The sequence below is a fragment of the Danio rerio genome, chromosome 9 (genome assembly GCF_052040795.2).
Source record: "Danio rerio strain M-AB ecotype USA chromosome 9, GRCz13ab, whole genome shotgun sequence".
NCBI lineage: Eukaryota > Metazoa > Chordata > Actinopteri > Cypriniformes > Danionidae > Danio > Danio rerio.
In genome coordinates this window covers 35,270,458-35,289,545 of record NC_141029.1, presented here as the reverse complement: position 1 = coordinate 35,289,545, position 19,088 = coordinate 35,270,458, and the positions used below count along the sequence as shown (strand labels likewise).

Here is a 19,088-nt window from a genome sequence, read left to right as displayed (position 1 = left end):
GTTAACGCACTAATTTTGACAGCACTAATTATAAAGTGTACAAATTATATTATATACGATGTACACTTTATTTACATATAAAACATGCATGTAAATTACTTTATAATATATGGGTTAAAGCAAAAGGTCACCTAAAAAGGAAAGCAATTTTTCGAATTAAGCAAAATTTTCAAAATTTAATAGAAATTGTTTCTACTGGATCAATAGTCCAAAACTTCTGAAGCCATAATGAGAGACTGGTCCCTATAATACACCCGGTGCAATAAAGTGCGAGATGTGTTCAGAGTGATTTGTTGCTATTTTCAGACCAGCGCAACCCTAATTTTCATGCTTTACGCCACGTTGTTTTAATAGCAAATCCATTTGCACCGCTTTGTGGACACATTGGTGTGCAGGTCTATAAAGTAGGTGTGTTAAGGTGCATTGTTTGCTATTTTCGAGAAATTGAAATAGGGCGTGTGATTGACCATGTTTAAAGTCCTGCGCAGAGTGTGTTAGGTATGTGCCTATGCAGATTCAAGAGCTTAATATACACAGGATGTACAGCAATACACAAATATCTTTACATATGAAAACAATAAAGTATCAAAATAGATATGTGGGAAGATAAATTTAAATAATCTAGTTCCAAATTAACAATAATCTAGCTAGGGTGTGACAGACCTTAAAACCAATTGCCTTCTCAGCATTGACTGTGCCAGGGTGATGCAAATGCTAGAGGCATGGTCTTAATGACTCTTCCTTTGTCTTTGGGTGATACTTTCAGGCTAAAGAAACACTTTTGTTGATTAACTTGTGTGGTCAGTAGCTGGGCAGGTTTCTCCAATACTTTATTTACATGCTTTGCTTAGCCATCACTACGGTGGCCGGGAAATGCAAAACAACATTATAAAGTGTGAAACACTTTTACATTTTGAAAAACATTTTTACCTGTCATCAAACACAATTACATAGGAAAAACAATTTTACCAAGGACGAAACAAATTTACATTTTAGAAAAAAATTAATAAGTCCGGAAACAAATTTACTTTAGAGTGGGGGAACTTATGTCATCACTTTGTAGGCTAATCGGCTGATAGCATAAAACTGGTTCCCTCAATAAAATCTCCAAAGGATTTTCCCATAGGCAACATTCAATATACTTTTCTGTCATGAAGTACAGCAAAAAGCTGCCCATACAGTCACATTTGCTATACATTTTATGGAGGAGTGTAAATATTGCAGTTATGAAAGTATTAAATGTGTTTAGATGAAGATAAAAACGATGAAAAATCACTTGATCACGTTAAAATAACAGGTAATATGTCTTTATTTTACACATTTATTCTCACGTTTGCATCACTGAGAGCAGGAAAGAGACAGGCTGCACTGGTATGTTCATAATATTGTTTAATTAAAATAAGTGATTAACAAATTAGTCTGTCTCGACAGCCTTTACAAGTGAAGGCATTATCTACACAATATGAATTCCCAATTAGAAAAATACTACAAACTATAAAATACTATTAATGAAAATACTTAAGTAACAGACAAATCCAAATGTCTAACACAAGCGAGCTGCGCTCCAGACCAGCTCAGCTCGATGACGTATATTGTCCCCGACATCGCCTGTAGTCCCATTTAGCAACTTTATAGCAACCATCTTTTTAAAGAAACATAACCAATTTAAAAATTTAAGTGTGATGTAACTGATGTGTTTTATGGTGTAGAGTAAAACGTGAAAGTATCTTGAGTGAGTGTTAGCCACGAACCTTATTTAACAGATATCACATTGAAAAAATTCATTGACTTTGGGACAAGGGAACCGGAATTGCTAAAATGCTAACTCGCTTCCGGGTTTTTGCCAACAAAGTAACGTCATAGTTCCCCCACTCTATAGTAAATATGTTTCGGGATTTGATAAAGTGTTTTGCATCTTGTTAATTTTTTTACAAAAATGTAAATTTGTTTCATCGTTGGTAAAATAGTTTTTTCTATGTAATTGTGTCTGATGACAGGTAAAAATGTTTTTCAAAATATAAATTTGTCTCGAGCTTTGTAAGTGTTTTACACTTTGTAATGTTGATTAGGACTTCCAGGTTCCAGTTATTATTTTTCATTTATTTATTTGCTAGAAATTAGAACTGAATTTTAAAATAGTTTTAATACAAATCTCTGCATTTAAAAAACAAAATTAAATATGTAGACTGATCAATGTCTTCAGTGCAGTGCGTACAGCACCGTTTCCTTGTCCACAAAAGTAAAGAAGTAAAATAAAGGATAAAAGTAAAGTAAAGAGAAAGTAAAGAGGCCAGATGGAGGAGACTCGTTCTTTATCCTCGCTCTACTGATGGTCTGTTTAGCCGTTTCTCGCTAGTGAAGCGTTTAGTTTTAAGTCTGCCATGTAAATAGCAAATGCACCATGGCCCGATATAACTGACTCTTAAAGGAAATAGGAGATGAGACTCGTTGATGATTGGATTAATGCATATTAAGCTCAACACTCCCATAACTCATGAAGAGAATAAGCACAACCCTGTTAGACCATGCTCCGAAGTGCAGAGCATAATTTTCCTTAAAAAAGCAAAAGTGGATTCAGACACACTCTTAATGCTTTTGCTCTATTCACTTTAGACTTTGCACCTAGATCGTTAAAATAGAGCCCACTGAATTTGGAGTCACTCATACCAATGTTCACCAGTGTTGGTGGAAATGTTGGCAGTTACTGAACATTGATTCTGTCACCAGCACCATTTCAGTGAAAGAAAATGCTTTCATAGCATATGGCGTTGTCCATTTATATATATGCATTTGCTGTACAGATGAACCCTCGGCAGTGGGGCCACATCTCAGAGAGTGCCAAAGATCTGGTGCGCCGTATGCTGATGCTGGACCCTGCAGAGAGGATCACAGTCTATGAAGCTCTCAACCACCCCTGGCTGAAGGTATCAACTGCACAGCTATAATGTGTTGATGTGGAATAAGACATATTACTGATGTTGTTTTATGCACTTTAGTTGTTCTTGCTTAATGAGATGAAATGATGTGAAGCTTATGTGTTTTCTATCAGGAGAGAGACCGCTATGCCTACAAGATCCACCTTCCTGAGACCGTCGAACAGCTGAGGAAGTTCAATGCCAGGAGGAAACTAAAAGTGAGATATCAGCACATTACAGTCTCTGAATTTCAGTATATGCTCTGTGGTGTAATATTCAATCACTGACCACATTATTAGGTATACCTGTTCAATTGCTCGCTAGTCAGCATGAAATCTAAATTTTGCTATTTATTGTTTTGTTTTTTTTACATATAATATTGTAGAATATTCATATAAATTACTTCATTATTTTTTAAATATGCTCTCATAGTCATTATTTAGTACCTTTTACTTCCACCCCCCTCGAAACAACAATTCTTCACCTCCTGCCATGTTCTATTGGAATATTGGCCTCTCTCTTGGTTTGCATAAAGATGATCCTTTTTTTTGAAGGTGCTGGAGGTACAGTTAGTAAATATTAATCCTCCAAATCTAGTTGCAAACTAGCATTCAAATTTACCTCTGTTTTGTTAGCAATGCACAACATCCAATGATCAAATAAATTCCAGAAGGACAGAGTCCTACCTGGCCCTACATATATATTTCAGAAGCTGTTTTAACCCGATATATTTAAGGAAAATTTCAACTTCCACTTCATTCTGACTTTAATGCAAATATCTAGTCAACCAGTTTCATGGCAGCGACTAAGGTAAGAAGGGAATGTCTGACTAGCTTGAGCTGATTTAAAGACAACAGTAACTCAACCAACCATTAGTAATACCAAGATATGCAGCATTAAAGTAGATAGAAGACTGTAGCAGAAGGCCGCACTGGTGACTGAGGCATCATTTTAGATTGTAAAAATCTGTTTTAATCTATGATTTGATATTTTGATGGTAGAGTCAGAATTTTAATACAATATGAAAGCATTTATCTATCCTGCCTGGTATCAAAGAGGGGATGGTAGTGGTTTAATGATGTGAGTAACATTTCTCGACACTCCATTAATAACAATTAATCATCATTTGAACACCATACAGCTGAGTGTTGCTTCTGACCATGTCCACTCTTTCATGGCCACAGTGTAGCTATTTTCTGATGGCTTTTTTTCAGCAGAATAGTGTTTTTAAGTCACAAATGATCTTCAACTAGTTTTTGATTGTGGCAATGTGGTTGATAAAATCAACAGTCAACAACTATTTCACAATAATAAAGCATATGTTGGGTTGCTAAAGGATTTTTAAAGATTTTCTTTATGGATGTGAAGCTGACAAAACCACAGTAATATAAACCAAAATCTCTGTCAAATGTTTCCAGCACCTTGTTAAATCTAAAAATAAGGCAGTTCTGAATACAAAAGTTGTCCAACCCAGTCCTAGTAAGATGTACCTAATAAAGTGGCCAGTGTTTGTAAAAAAAAAATAAAAACAGAAACCAAGATCAAGTAGATCAACCACAGGAAGTGGATACAATGAAACTGTGCCTTGCTCTAAATAAATAGAACAGAACAGAAATAAATGCTGAGCTATTTGCTCTAAATTTATTGTTGCAGTATATAATCAGTGTCTGTTTGCCAGGGTGCTGTGCTCGCTGCAGTCTCCAGTCACAAGTTCAACTCTTTCTATGGCGACCCACCTGAAGAACTGCCTGACTTCTCTGAGGACCCTACTTCCTCAGGTACTGCAGCAGACTGCACATACAGCATCTGCTCCCAACCATTCTGGTTTTCAGAAGTTAGGGCTTCTGCAATGTGTTATCAGTTGTGTAATTTCTCATCACAGCACTATGGTTACTTTGATGTTATCTGACTGACAGAAAGAGACGAGGCTTGTTGGTAACTTGCTAAGACAAACGTCATAGTGTTGGCCACAATTTAGATATTTGTACAAAACTCTTGTAAAGATTAAAAAAAACTGCTATCGATTCGTAAGTGAACAAATTCACAGTTTTACCAGGCAGACAAAAAAGCTGAAAGAGAGACCTGATCGGAGGAATGAGATGGTTATTAAGATTTAGGATTAAATCATTTAATCCTGTTCTGAGACCATGCTTTTTTTAGTGCCACCTCAGTTGAGGTTCGTAGGGATCCATACCGATGCTAAAACTTGTTCCCCTTTTTGTATCGTCTGTCTGAATGCTTGTAATCTGCCCAGGTAAAATGAAGATGGAGTGTTAGAAGCAAGTAGGAAGCAATTAAGGCACTTAAAGGTGCTGTATACTGCATTGGTTTAATAAGTTAAATTGTTCTCGGATATCAACATAGTAGGTTTATGGCTTCGGTAAGTTAAAGAATCTCTAAAGCTAATTTATTACTCCATAAAATACCCATAGAGTCAGAAGGTCCATGATTGACCATATGTGGCTCGTGTCGTGTATATTAATGAGCTCCACTCTAACATGCCACTCTTACAGACACACACACACACAGCATGATGTACACTGAACACGTACAAATATAAACCCAATCAGAGTAAGGTTAACCTATCTTGCTCACAAGATCTGTTGTGGATAAAGGCTAAATTATAATTAAACTTGACAAAAGAGAGTGATAGAGATGTATGTCGTTGTATTTTGAAGCTATAGTCAGAGAAAATGCTGGTAGGAATTAATATCAACCTCTGCATGAACATAAAACTTGAAGTTATTTGACATGATTTAGTGTGTTTGTTGAAACATACGCATCAAATTTCACAATAAACACAATAAAATAACACAATGTGTAATTAAACATGCCTTAAGCCTCTTCAGAGTGGAGATGAATACATGTATTATCTATAAATCTTGCATTCTGCATCCTGAGGCAAGTTTGAAACATGTCTCCTACTGTCATTGCACAGTAAACAAATTGGCACTAGTGTTTTCAAAATAAAAGTCCCACTTTAGTAGTAAGTGAAATATACGCTTAAAATAACTAAAGGAAAAAAAAGATTATTGTGATCTCACTAGAAAACATTGTTGCTTATCAAACACAGCACGAGGCATGCAAATTAATGATCTCAGAGTTTTTTTTTATATGATCTCAGAGCTTGATGACATGGCTGCTCATTAGGTCTGGATGAACGACCCAAATTAGGCATACAGTGAGTCTCGTCAGTTTGTTTTGTCTTCTAATTGGCCCGTTGTTCACTGAGGTTTAACACTTGTGGAATTTACATAAAAACAAGGAAGCAGTGGTGTCTTAGGCTTATGGTATGCCCATTTCCAAATACTGATCTTTTATGATTCTATTATGCCTTGGTATACCCAGGTTTTCATTATAGGGCACTCTTAACCAACAATCCCGCACATGTTTATAGCCCAAAAAAAATACATAAATACATACATACATACATACATACATACATACATACATACATACATATATATATATATATATATATATATATATATATATATATATATATATATATATATATATATATATATATATTAAAAATATCCAAAAGAGAACGTGGAGCACAAAGGAAAAGAAACCCTCTAAAGTTACAATTCTAATGAAAATACAAATTTGGCAATGAGCAGCAGAACAGCCTCTCATCTCTCATCTGCATAATCACAGGAAATTTGAAGTGGTGGAAAAGCAAACCGAGCTAAGCTGAATCATACCACAGTGGAAAAGCTACAACAGAGAGAATAACATAACAGAAGAGAACAACTTTTAATTATAAAAAAGACATTCAGATGTTGTTAAATGAACAATCTCAGAGAAATCTAAAATGGCAATAAAATCCATACTTCCTCTCTTCCATACCACCTCACACTGTGAGAACCCCTGTGCTAGGGGGTTTTGCAAACACCATTCAAATGTTTTTTAGAAACCTCAAATCACACATTGGTTTTCAACAAACCGTAGAGAGCATGTATGAAACTATAAAAAAAACACAAATAAAGGCTTTACAGCCTGTTCACGTTTCCTGTATATTTTAAGTACAGTGTTGTAGTTATTTCCCCTGTAAAATTTAACACAGAATATAACCAGCAGCTATAGACTTTCATACATTTCCTCAGTGATATGATGCTGAAAATATAATATAAATGTGCATTTGTTCAAATTCAAGCACCATTCTATTTTTTTATGTGTGCACTTAAGAATGTGGCTGCATCCCATCTCCATTCATATCACAGTTCATCCCTGTATTGTTAAAATAACGCCTGTCGCTTGTTTTTATGCTGACCGCCCCGCAGGATTACTAGCGGCAGAAAGTAGGTGTCACTGCCTGTTCTCTCACAAAGTATAAGTGTATACTATTTTCAAATGAATGCTTTATTTTCTTGGTTTCTAAAGATCACTTTGGTTTGTGTGTGTTCTTGTAAAGGAGCTGTATCACAAGTGCTGGACAGTTTGGAGGAGATCCATGCGCTCACAGACTGCAGTGAGAAAGATCTAGACTTTCTACACAGCGTCTTCCAGGACCATCACCTTCACACATTGCTTGATGTAAGCGACTTTATTTTACGAGTAAACACACTCACACATTAAACCTGTAAATTACAATTAGTTTAAATTACTAGATCATTTTTTTACTGGCATTCACACATTAGTACTAAAATACGTTGATAATTACTACTAAATGATTAAAGCTTCTCCATTTTTTTATTCAACCATAAGAAGCATTTAAATATAACATTTTGTTCAGTTTGCCAACATTTAATTGCGTTAAAGATAACATGATAATACAGAATATGTTTTTGTTCTAAAAACACAAGATGCTTAATAATAGCTATAGTACTGAAGTTACAGTCATCGGCCACTTTATTAGGTACACCTTACTAGTACCATGTTGGCCCGTCTTTTGCCTTCACAACTCCCTTACCGCCTGTGGCATTGATATGATGCTCAAGTGGTACTAATAAGCCCAAAGTGTGCCAAGAAAATATCCCCCACACCATTACACCACCACCACCAGCCTGAACCTTTGATACAAGGCTGGAGGGATTTATGCTTTCACGGTATTGATGACAGATTTTGACCCCACCATCCGAATATCACAGCACAAATTTAAACTCTTCAGACCAGGAAATGATTTTTCCAATCTTTTATAATCCAATTTTGGTGAACCTGTGCGAAATGTAGCCTCAGTTTCCTGTTCTTAGCTTACAGGAGTGACACACGGTGGGGTTTTCTGCTGTTGTAGCCCATCTGCCACAAGGTTGGACGTGTTGTGCATTCAGAGATGCTCTTCGTCATACTTCGGTTGTAACAAGTGGTTATTCGAGTTACTGTTGCCTTTCTATCAGCTCGAACCAGTCTGGCCATTCTCCTCTGACCTCTGGCATCAACAAGGCATTTGCGCCCACAGAACTGCCACTCACTGGATATTTTCTCTTTTTCAGACCATTCTCTGTGAACCCTAGAGATGGTAGTGCGTGAAAATCCCAGTAGATCAACAGTTTCTAAAATACTCAGACCAGCCCATCTGGCACCATCAACCATGCCATGTTCAAAGTCATGTTCTTCCCCTTTCTGATGCTCAGTTTGAACTGCAGCAGATCGTCTACTTGCCTAAATGCATTGAGTTGCTGCCATGTGATTGGCTGATTAGAAATTTGTGCTAACAAGTAGTTGGACAGATGTATTTAATAAAATGGCCGGTGAGTGTATTTTGTATGTAACTGCAGAGCTGTGGCTCTGATGGATGGAAGACAAGGCAGGGTCTCAAAGCAGATGTGGTGCAGGAGTCATACGTCAATCTAATGTATGTTTTATGGGAATAAAACAACACCAGAGGTAAACAGCTCTGAAAGTGTTTTTGCTGTTTATAATTTACTGTTACAGTTTATTCTTACACCTTCTCATTTTGGATTTTTTTTTTATTCGTATCTTTAAAAAGGGCATATTCCTGCATCTAATATCTCTATTTAACAGAAGAAACTCTATGTATAATATGTCGTATAAAGGACTTCCTTTTCACACCACTGGAGCTGATTTTTTTTAAAGATGCTGCTTCATCTTGCTTTAATTATACTTTTTTTTGACCTTTGGAAAAAAGGTCACACTATAACGTTGTTTTTCCTTTTTGCTTTTTTCAAAAGTCAATGCTATTCAATGCTATTTCAGGGTGGTTAGCCAAAATTTCTATTCCAATTCCATTAACTGAGTATTATAAAAGCCATCAACCAATCAGCTGTGTTCGTCTGCTTTTGTCAGATCTAATTTGTTGGCTCTGATTGCAGCTTGTTTTTGCCAATTAAACTTTCTGAATCCCTGTTCAAAGGACTTGGAAAATCAGAGTGAGAGTGTAATCTGATGACTGCTGACTTTGGCTAGTATCTGTCAGATCATTATAGATTAACCTTAAATGGAAAGTATCCCCAAAAATGAAAGTTTACAGTTACAGTGTCTGTTTAATTTGGTGAATAATATGTAGATTTATAGACAGTGTAGTGAGGTTTTCCTTTGCGTTGAATGAAGTCTGCTTTTGCATTAATGTCACGGGAACCACCGCAGCATGCAGCTATGGTCTGCTTCAGCCCAGAGAGACACACCACAGTGCTGATTACATGTACGAGTCGGCATGGACCCTAAACATACCGGATCCATTAAAATTACGCACAAATCTATATTTCAAAACATGGAAATGGTGTGTCAGAGTCAGCATTACTATTTATAGACTGTGGAAGTCATGAGTCTGATGTGCTTGAGCTCAGCAGCTCTGACTTGAAGAGTCGTGTTATAGACTAAATGTGATTGGCTGATTTTTGAAAACAGGAGGGACTGCTTTGTTCTGCCCTGTCTTTTTAAGTTAAGGTTATATCATACATAGAATAAAAATGCTCATTTCAAAGCACTTCACAGAACATTTAAAGAGTTTTTTTGTGGAATCTGTGATCGTTAGTAAAGTTTTGTATAATGCAAGTCACCATGTTTTTGAGATTGGCTATGGATTTGGGCTTGTCTGTATGTATTTATTTTTTATTTAAATGAACTATAACCAGGTGACACAATGGCTCAGTGGTTAGCACTGTTGCCTCACAGCAAGAAGTTCACTGGTTCGAGTCCCTGCTTGCTAGTTGGCATTTCTCTGTGGAGTTTGCATGTTCTCTTTGTGTGGGTTTCCTCCGGTTGCTCTGGTTTCTTTCACAGTCCAAAGACATGCGCTGTAGATGAATTCAATAAGCTAAATTGGTGGTAGTGTATTTGTGTAAATGAGTGTGTATGGGTGTTTCCCAGTACTGGGTTGCAGCTGAAAGGGCATCCACTGTGTAAAACATATGCTGGATGGGTTTGTGGTTCCTTCCACTGTGGCGACCCCAGATGAATAAAGGGGCTAAGCTGAAGGAAAATGAATGAATAAACTATAACCATTGACTGTTGAAAAAAAGCCACTTAGATTAATGAACAGCCATTTTTTTGGTGGATTATCAATTAAACATCGCTACAGGTGTTCACCCCAAAATTAAATTTGCTGGTAATTTTCCATTGATGCATTATAAATCGCCACAATTCAGTTGTGGAAAAGTCTTCTTGGATATCTTGAGGCTGAAAAAACAGCAAATGTTCATTTTTGGGGGGTCTATCTCTATAAGATGATTCATTTTACCTATTGGGCATGGTAAGTTTGACTAGGCAATGACCTGTGTGAGCGAGTTGGATTTGTTTTCTTAATATTTTGATGATTTAATCTTTGTGACTGCGGCTGTGGGCAAACCGCCTACAACCATAATCATTACCCTTCCAATGCCAATATTAATCTTCTTGAAATAATTGGTCTTAACTATCTTTTCTGGGGACCACAGCTGATCGGTCAGTCAGCAGACCAGTTTCAGAATCCCCCTACTGAGCTTCCCTTACTGAGTGTCAACTTTATTTAAGAACTCAATGGACTTTGTTCATGCATTGTCCTTTGTTCATTCATTCCATGTTTGAATGCGTGTCCAAGCACACCCTCCACATCTTGTGTCTTTCAGTATTATGGAGTTTTGTGTGGTTGTGAATAAGTGCAGCTGTGGACTTTAGTTTGGTGTGTGTGTGTTCTGTATAATGTGCATGATAGGGCCTTTCTCCATAGCCAGAGGAAAGCAGAGAGCAGGACACTATGCTTACGCCAGTGCTCTGTGGGTAAGATTATCACCAGGATGCTGTCAATGTATGTCGTCCCATTGAAAACTCAACTCCCAGCCTCAATAGGGAGGGAAAACAATAGCACCTATTGTCAGCATCTATACTTTTTCACTGTTGTGGCTTTAGCAAGGGTCTGTTCATCAGAATAACTAGTCTTTAGTTTGTCATCCTCTGCATTTAAGCTCTGAGGGAAACTTTACCTTCATGAAACAGCAAGACAGACGGGTTGAAATCCTATCAGGACCAACTTTGGCTGAAGTTTAGCTTTGGTTGTTGGTTTGGTCTTTGGTAAGTACCTTGGGATATTTTCATTCATTGCTGCTGAGGTGTAGCAGTGCTTTGCTCTATGATGTTTTAAAAAGCTCTGCTGAAACGGTGTCTGTTTGTGAAATGTAGAGTGAAACATTTCACAATACAAAAAGCGCACTAAAAATATGTCATAGAATATGTGATAGAGGTGTACTATTTTTTTCTGTAATCTCACTTGCTCTGTGAAGGTTGATACTTGGGCTCTCATCCTGGTAGATATCACTGAACAGCTTTCTATTCCAGGATGTGATTTTGTGGGATTACTATAACTCACTAATGCATGTATAATTTGTATACTTGATTAGACTAAGCAGTATTATTTACTATTATTATTTCTGGTGGATTACTAACTTGCGTTGTCTACATTTGTAAGTTTGCTAAATCATGAAATGTAAAGAAAAGTGTGGACCAAAAATGGGAATTATGTTATTATTACTCACTCTCTACTCATTCCAAACCTGAGACACTTGCTTTTGTTAAACACATGCAACATATATTTTGAAGAAAGCCATCCACTTAATATGGATTTCAATGCCTACCAGTTTACAACATTTTTCATAATATATTATTTTGTGTTCAGCAGAAGAAAAAAAACTAAAGGTTTAGAGCCACTTGAACATGAGTAAATAGTGAGTCGATTTTTATTTTTAGGAGAACTATCCCTTCAAAATCTTATTCATTCTCATCCACACTAGTAGCAAATTTTTACATTGTACCCAAATTAAAATTAGTTTGTTATTAAGTGTTGATTATTATGTTCTTCTAAGACTTGTATAGCTTTAAGACAAGGAAGATTTGTGAAAGGATCTTAATGCATGGTGGTTAGGGGTGTGAACCTACACTGGTCTCACGGTTCGGTTACGATTATCATGCCTTCGATTCAGTTCAATTCGATATCCCGGTGCATTGACGATGCTTTCCATACTTAATTCGATTTTTTCTTCACAACACAAGAATTTTTTTATTTTTTATTAAAATGTATAGATACTTTAATATGTATATTCTATTTGTAATACAATTATGTCCTTTAATACAAGCAGTAAGATATATGAACTGTACCCTTAATTTGACCTGCTTAAAGAAAACACTCTTTTTGAATGTTCAATTCAATTCAATTCAATTCATTTAATGTATTAAATAAAACTCCAATACATGCACACAGAACAACATGAGCATTTATAGTAAATAAGCTCATGTAAATGTTATCCCACTTGCTTTTTGAGCGCTGTCAAATGAGGTCTTACACCCTTATGACTGGTCATTGCTTTCACCCGCTCAACAAAAAGCGCTGTTCACCAATGAGTGACGAAGGAAGAACAGCCGCGGTTACAGTCTATATGGACATATTTACGCTGTTATCACAAGTAATACTATAATAATAGACACAGTGGAGAAAAATTCCCTCCAACTCAGGCATGCTCATGTCTGGATCCACAAGTATCGCTATAACAGCCAAGAAGAGGAAATGAAAAGTTACCTCACAAATACACTAGCGGGTAAAATGTCCATAGTGAGAGAGAGAGACAGGGGCAGAGATGGATTTGTAGCCGCTCGTGTGCTGTCAAAAGCAAGACTCACAACCAGTTGAACTGTGCATAATTATCTACCTTTTAGGTAGTAGAAGCGTTTTGCTTACTAGCCCTCGCCTCCTTCGCCATAGTATTCTACTGCGACATCGTGCATAGGAGATAAATGATCTCAGTATGTAATAACCGGTTATGCTTTATTACTGAATCGATATGGAATCGTCCCCGTCTGCATCGCGGTGCACTGAAAAAACAATTAATTTTGACAACCCTAATGGTGGTGTTGTTTTTGTTTGTAAGCCAATGTTGGAATATTGAATCAATTCCATGCATGGTGAATAAAAAAGGTCAGAAAAGGGCTTTCTTCAATGTAAAAAATCATAACAATTTATTGGATACAAATGAATACTTTCATTCACAGAAATCTGTTATCCTCAATGCAATTAAAAAATTACATTCAGGAGGTGTGCAGCAATTTTCATTTCCTGACTTCAGCTTATATAAGCAGCTGAGATTAACAGGTGGAGTTTAGTGAAATTTGTTAATCATTCTCCAGTCCTCCAATGGCCGCACCCATACATTAGTCCCTTTTTTCTATGAATTCTCTGCACAACATTAAAAGCATAAGACTTTCTTTGTCTTGTGGTCAGTTTTAACACCTTTCTTCAGACAGGATGTTTTTGAAGAGCTAAATTTAATTTTGGAACAGTATTTATCTGCTTCTGCAAAAATGCAAATTGGTATGCACAGCATCCCACACACAACAGTAAGTTCATTTGATATATGACCCTTATACATGACCTATACAAATAATTGTTTGAGGAAAAGTTTGATGGAAAGAGACAAAAATGACAAAAAATACATTCCAACACCAAATATATCTATACATTTTGAAATGTAAAATTCATTCATTCATTCATTTTCCTCTGGCTTAGTCTCTTTATTAACCAGGGGTCACCACAGCGCAATGAACTGCCAACTTATCCAGTGTTACATCCCTTCTGTTGTTTTATTTAATGGTCAAGGGGGAACAATAAGGAAACCATTGAGCCTGTTGAAATTATTGTTGTCATTTAAAATAGATGAGGAACAACAAGACATGAAAGTGCTATTTCAATGAACTTGTTTATTATAAACAAGCTGTGGAAGTTTCACACAAAAGTTGTTATAAGAAATAAGACAATAATTTCACACACAAAAAAATAACCAAGTTTAACAGACATAAGGAGGACAAAGGGAACGGGAATGTTCCAAACAAAAAGAAAAGAATACAGCAAAAATCAACTAACTAACCCATTTAACTTTTCCTCTGGAACTACAAAAAAAAACAAAAAGTAAACCTTCAATGCCCAAGACGTCGTATCTTACATACTTTCTCCTTTTAAAGCAAAAATTACAAATGTGGCACAATGCCTATGATGTATAAATAAAAGAATTCTGCTTGTGCTCCTTGTACATCATGTGACAGAGCTTACCTATCCCCTTTCCTCCATCTAGAATTATACACAGATACGATGTTCACACAACATTTCAGTATTACATTGCATACAAAGCACACCGACAAAAGTTAATCAAACACTGGTTGATCAAAGCAAAAGGGGAAGAAACACACACACGCACACAAAACAAATGTCAAACACAGCTCAAGTTCACACTAAATGGCAGCTTTCCTGAACTGATGCAGCATTTTCCTTACATAGTGTCTCACCGCCCTGCAGCGCAACAATTGGGGCTCTTTTCAATTGCATCATCGCATGTCAGTCCATGGCGCTCAAGGGGACACTACACTGTCAGTGGGCGCCGTCTTTCGGATAAGACGTTAAACCGAGGTCCTGACTCTCTGTGGTCATTAAAAATCCCATGGCACTTCTCGTGAAAGAGCAGGGGTGTAACCCCGGTGTCCTGGCCAAAGTCCCTCTATCGGCCCTTATGATCATGGCCTTCCAATCATCCCCTTCCACCGAATTGGCTCGATCATTGTCTCTCCTCTCCACCAATAGCTGGTGTGTGGTGAGCGCACTGGCGCCGTTGTCCTGTGGCTGCTGTCGCATCATCCAAGTGGATGCTGCACACTGGTGGTGGTGTGGAGAGACCCCCCTCATGATTGTAAAGCGCTTTGGGTGTATGGCCATACACAATAAATGCGCTATATAAATACACATTACATATGTTTTACAGAGAAGGCCCTTTCATGCTGCAACCCAGTACTGGGAAACATCCATACACACTCTATTCACACACGTACACTACGGCCAATTTAGTTTATTCAATTAGCACATGTCTTTGGACTGTGGGGAAAACCGGAACAGAATGTACAATTCTATACTTTATATTTCAATATTAATACATCTTAATGTAGAGCAATGTTTTGCTTTTCTGAAAGCTTTGCTGAAACCGTCGACTTGTGAAAAAATAAAGAACTAGTAAGACGTTCTCAGGATTTACAAACAGCATGTTAAACCTTTAGTGTAAGTGAGATCAAGTTCCTTTTTCTGTAATTTGTTCATTTATTTTTGTATTTTCCCTTTTTTTTTAGCTGTATGACAAGATAAACACCAAGTCGTCACCGCAAATCAGGAATCCTTCGAGTGACGCAGTTCAGAGAGCCAAAGAGGTGAGTGCAGGCTATAGTTACAGCCTTTGGAGTTGCAAAATAAAATGAGGTTTAAAAAGGTCCCTTGCATGTTTGACGATTAAAAATGATCTTAAATTTAACTTAAAATGATGTCTGTTCGCATGTAATATGAAAATATGAAATTTGATGTCTCCTTGCAGCATAAAAAACATTGTCATTGTGTCTGAGAACTTAATGGAATCATAATTAGATGGTTTATCTTGCATTTTTTTCTTCAGTTTTCAAAATGTGCATTTTTATATGTGTTTATCAAACTATTTTTCGGTGTATAACCTCATTTTTCTTATTAATATTCTGTGTAGTTTTTATTTTCATTTAACATCTCATCAGGGTGACTCGCTGCATGACGTACTCACACCTTGGCTTTCCTAGAATCAACATTTTTTGAATGCAGATTTCTGTCTTTTATTTTCTCTCTTCTTCTTTGGGACTTTAAAGTATCATGGTGCTCGAGCATTTGTTCCACAATTATTTATAAACCAGGAAGAGATATTGTCATATTATATATGTCAGGTGATGGCATGCATCAAAACATTTCACAAAGGATGGTCCTACAAATGCTAGCTTTTCAAATTAAGGATAAGTTATAATAGTTGTGTTTGTAGTCATACTGTTTTTTGTTTGTATCTGGTATTTAGACAGAGAGGTCTATTTTGACTCTTAAGAATATTTAAGCTCAGTGTAAAATTTATTTGACATTTACAAATTCCTAGTGGTCTGTTGCTTGTGTGAACACATGCTTTTTTCTGCCTAGTCAATTAGAAAGCATTTAAACAAGCTGCAGTTAGAAAATGACATTTGGTTGTTTGCAGTGGTCTAAAAAAGTCAACTAACAAAATGATGATGACTCAGTGGTGTTCTTTTTTTAATCGCCCTTCTTGCTTAAGTGCTAAAAAGATTATTTTGGTTAACAGAGACTGACATGATGCTTGTAATCAAAATTAATTTGAGAAAGTGAAAATGCATTTAGCGTGGTGAGCTGTATGAGGCTGTATGTTTGATGTGTGACTGATATGACTTGATGTGTGAGTGAGTGATATTTTCTCTATTTTCGTTTGCACTGAAACTAGGCAAAATCCTCACTGATAACCAAAACACACAGTGACTAGTTATGCTAATGTTTGTATTTCCTCCTTAACACACTAAATTAAGATATAGCAAACTCCGTTAATCCCAAGATCCAATAACATTTAAACAATATTCCCTTGCTGGCTATAAGGCATAAAGACACTGATCTAGTGTTTTGCATAAGCAGCTCATGTGATGGCTATCTTGGCTATCATTTAGATTTTCATCATAACACAGATGAGAAGTTTTATGAGAGCTGTAGTTCTCCATGTCACCTGTACTTTTTTTTTCTTTGAAGTGAAATAGTTTACAAATACTATTTAATATCAGCTTCAGTTGATTCTGTTAGTGAATCAATACTGCATCAACTTGCAAATTAGCCAACTGGGCTATTTTGAATATGTCAGCAAATCCTATCCAGCTCTTATCAGATAACCTTGATCAAACAGATGTGTTAAAGGCATAGTTCACCCACAAATTTTAATTCTAGATATCCTGCACATTCATGTCATTATAAACTTGTAAGACAGTAAAATCTTTGAAACGCATCCATTTAACAAACATTCTTTTGTTTGTGCATTTAAGGTGAAGGAAAGCAAAACATATGATCCAAAAAGACATGGTCAATGGAATCTATTTATATCTAAAGGTGCTGTGTGTAAGTTTTTGACTCGTCTAAAGCCTGAAAATACCATACTATGTTTGCAGATATTTAGGAAACATGCCAAGTGAACATTTTTGTTTATCTGAAGAACAATGCTGAAGTCAGATATTATGCTTTAAAAAGTGTGTTATGGGCCAGAATGGCTGTCTTTGTTTTGGTTCTTTTCTGCTACTTGGACTGTAGCAGACTCCAAAATGAGATGAAGATTCAGAGTTCCACATGAGGGGGTTATTAATTAACAAATAATATAAATATTACCAACGTAAACATTAGATGAGCAGGTTACATAACCCTGTGACCTAGCAACATGCTTCATGATGAGATAAGCAGTGATAAACAATTTGGCTGTTAGACGAAGCACGACAGAAATTTAAATACAGCCATTCAGAAGCACAAAATATGCACTCACTCTTGAAATTGTAAGGTTTATAATCTAATGCTGAATCACTGATGTGTTTAGTTCTAAAGTTCCATTTCAAAGGGTTTATTTTATGTTCAAGATCTGAGGTGAACTATCTGCTGCTGCTTTTAGTATATGGCAATAAATGTCATGTATAATGGCATTCAAACTCACATTTTTTGCATTTAACACTGAATAAAGCACATGAGGTGTACCTGAGGTGGCCATTGTCAGTTTTCTATTCACCTTTGAGAAATAGAAGCCGTTTCTAGTATATCAATTTGAGGTTTTGGTTAGGATAACTCCTTTTAATATGGAAAATATTCCTTCTATCAGGTGCCGTTGCTTTTATTTAGAACCAGATTCAAATTAGCCTTGTTGGTCCGCAATCTGCACTTGCGTTTGTTTTGATCCAGGAGTGCAATACCTAGTTCAACCACTGGGTGAAAAACTTGCATACTGCACCTTTAACCAAATAAAAAAAAAAGCTAATTAAAATGGGTTCTATAAAGTGACTATATTTGTTTACAAGGCTTGTATTAAACTATTTTACAATGCCATTGAAGTGGCAATAATAATTAAAAATATCTTTGTGATTCATTAATTAACCCAAGTCTCACCGAGATCCATTTTTGGAAGAACTGTTCCTTTAAAGGTTCCATCTTTAAGTTCCCATAAAGATGAAAGTAATCTCAGTTTGGATGATCTGAACCACCTGGATACTCTAACATAATCAAGTAGATTTCATTGTAGCGTAATTCTAGATTACAGTTTTCAGTTTCTTACAGTTCTCAATATTTCTCAGTGTTCCTATTAACTCCCTCTAAAGCAGGTCTGTCTCATTTACAAGTCACACAATCTATACAGCTCAGAAACTGCCTTCATTATTACACATCAAAAAGCAACTGAAGCCTGCTGGTGATTAAAGAGCTGCGCTCTGGAATAACCCTCCTTGGCCTCTTGCTTGTGATCACTGGCAATGGTGAAATGCTTAAGGATTATCCTCTTTGTATTGCTTAGAGCCAGCGGGGCGGAAACTAACCCATCACCTCTCACTGTTTTCCCTGAGCGACTGAAACTTGCCGAGGTGGCGTCATGCCAACCTCCCAAAATCAGCTGCTTCTTACACATATAATATTTACCCAATGTTAAAAAACTCTCCTGTGTGTGTCTCTCACGCTAAGACCTCCACCGAAGACGGGTCGAGCGCAGCCTTGAAACATCTGGAATATGTAAGCTGCAGACATTTTCCCAATCTCATGTCCACTTCTTTAATTCTTTTGAACCACTTCTGTAGAACATGTGGAGATTTTCTAGCATCGCAGAGTCTTGTAAATGTCTGAGCCCTACATGTAGTGATTCTGACCATCAGTGAGGGTCTGCCAGGTGGGTTTAAACGTTGCTTAGA

The 19,088-nt window shown here is 36.6% G+C and overlaps 1 protein-coding gene across 50 annotated transcripts in view; it reads left to right on the top strand.

Annotated features, from left to right (window-relative positions):
- caska (calcium/calmodulin-dependent serine protein kinase a) overlaps positions 1–19,088 on the top strand; it is a 243,950-nt gene that overhangs the window by 194,943 nt on the left and 29,919 nt on the right. For 20 of the 50 annotated variants that reach the window (XM_087265935.1, XM_087265932.1, XM_087265927.1 and 17 more), the window contains exons 8-13: positions 2,802–2,924; positions 3,050–3,133; positions 4,594–4,693; positions 7,202–7,219; positions 7,333–7,454; positions 15,450–15,527. In XM_087265935.1, the coding sequence (XP_087122061.1) occupies positions 2,802–2,924; positions 3,050–3,133; positions 4,594–4,693; positions 7,202–7,219; positions 7,333–7,454; positions 15,450–15,527 (525 nt within the window). Of the gene's footprint in view, positions 1–2,801; positions 2,925–3,049; positions 3,134–4,593; positions 4,694–7,201; positions 7,220–7,332; positions 7,455–15,449; positions 15,528–18,864; positions 18,913–19,088 lie in introns of all 50 variants that reach the window. The other 30 variants (XM_087265918.1, XM_087265906.1, XM_087265898.1 and 27 more) reach the window with 3 other exon arrangements.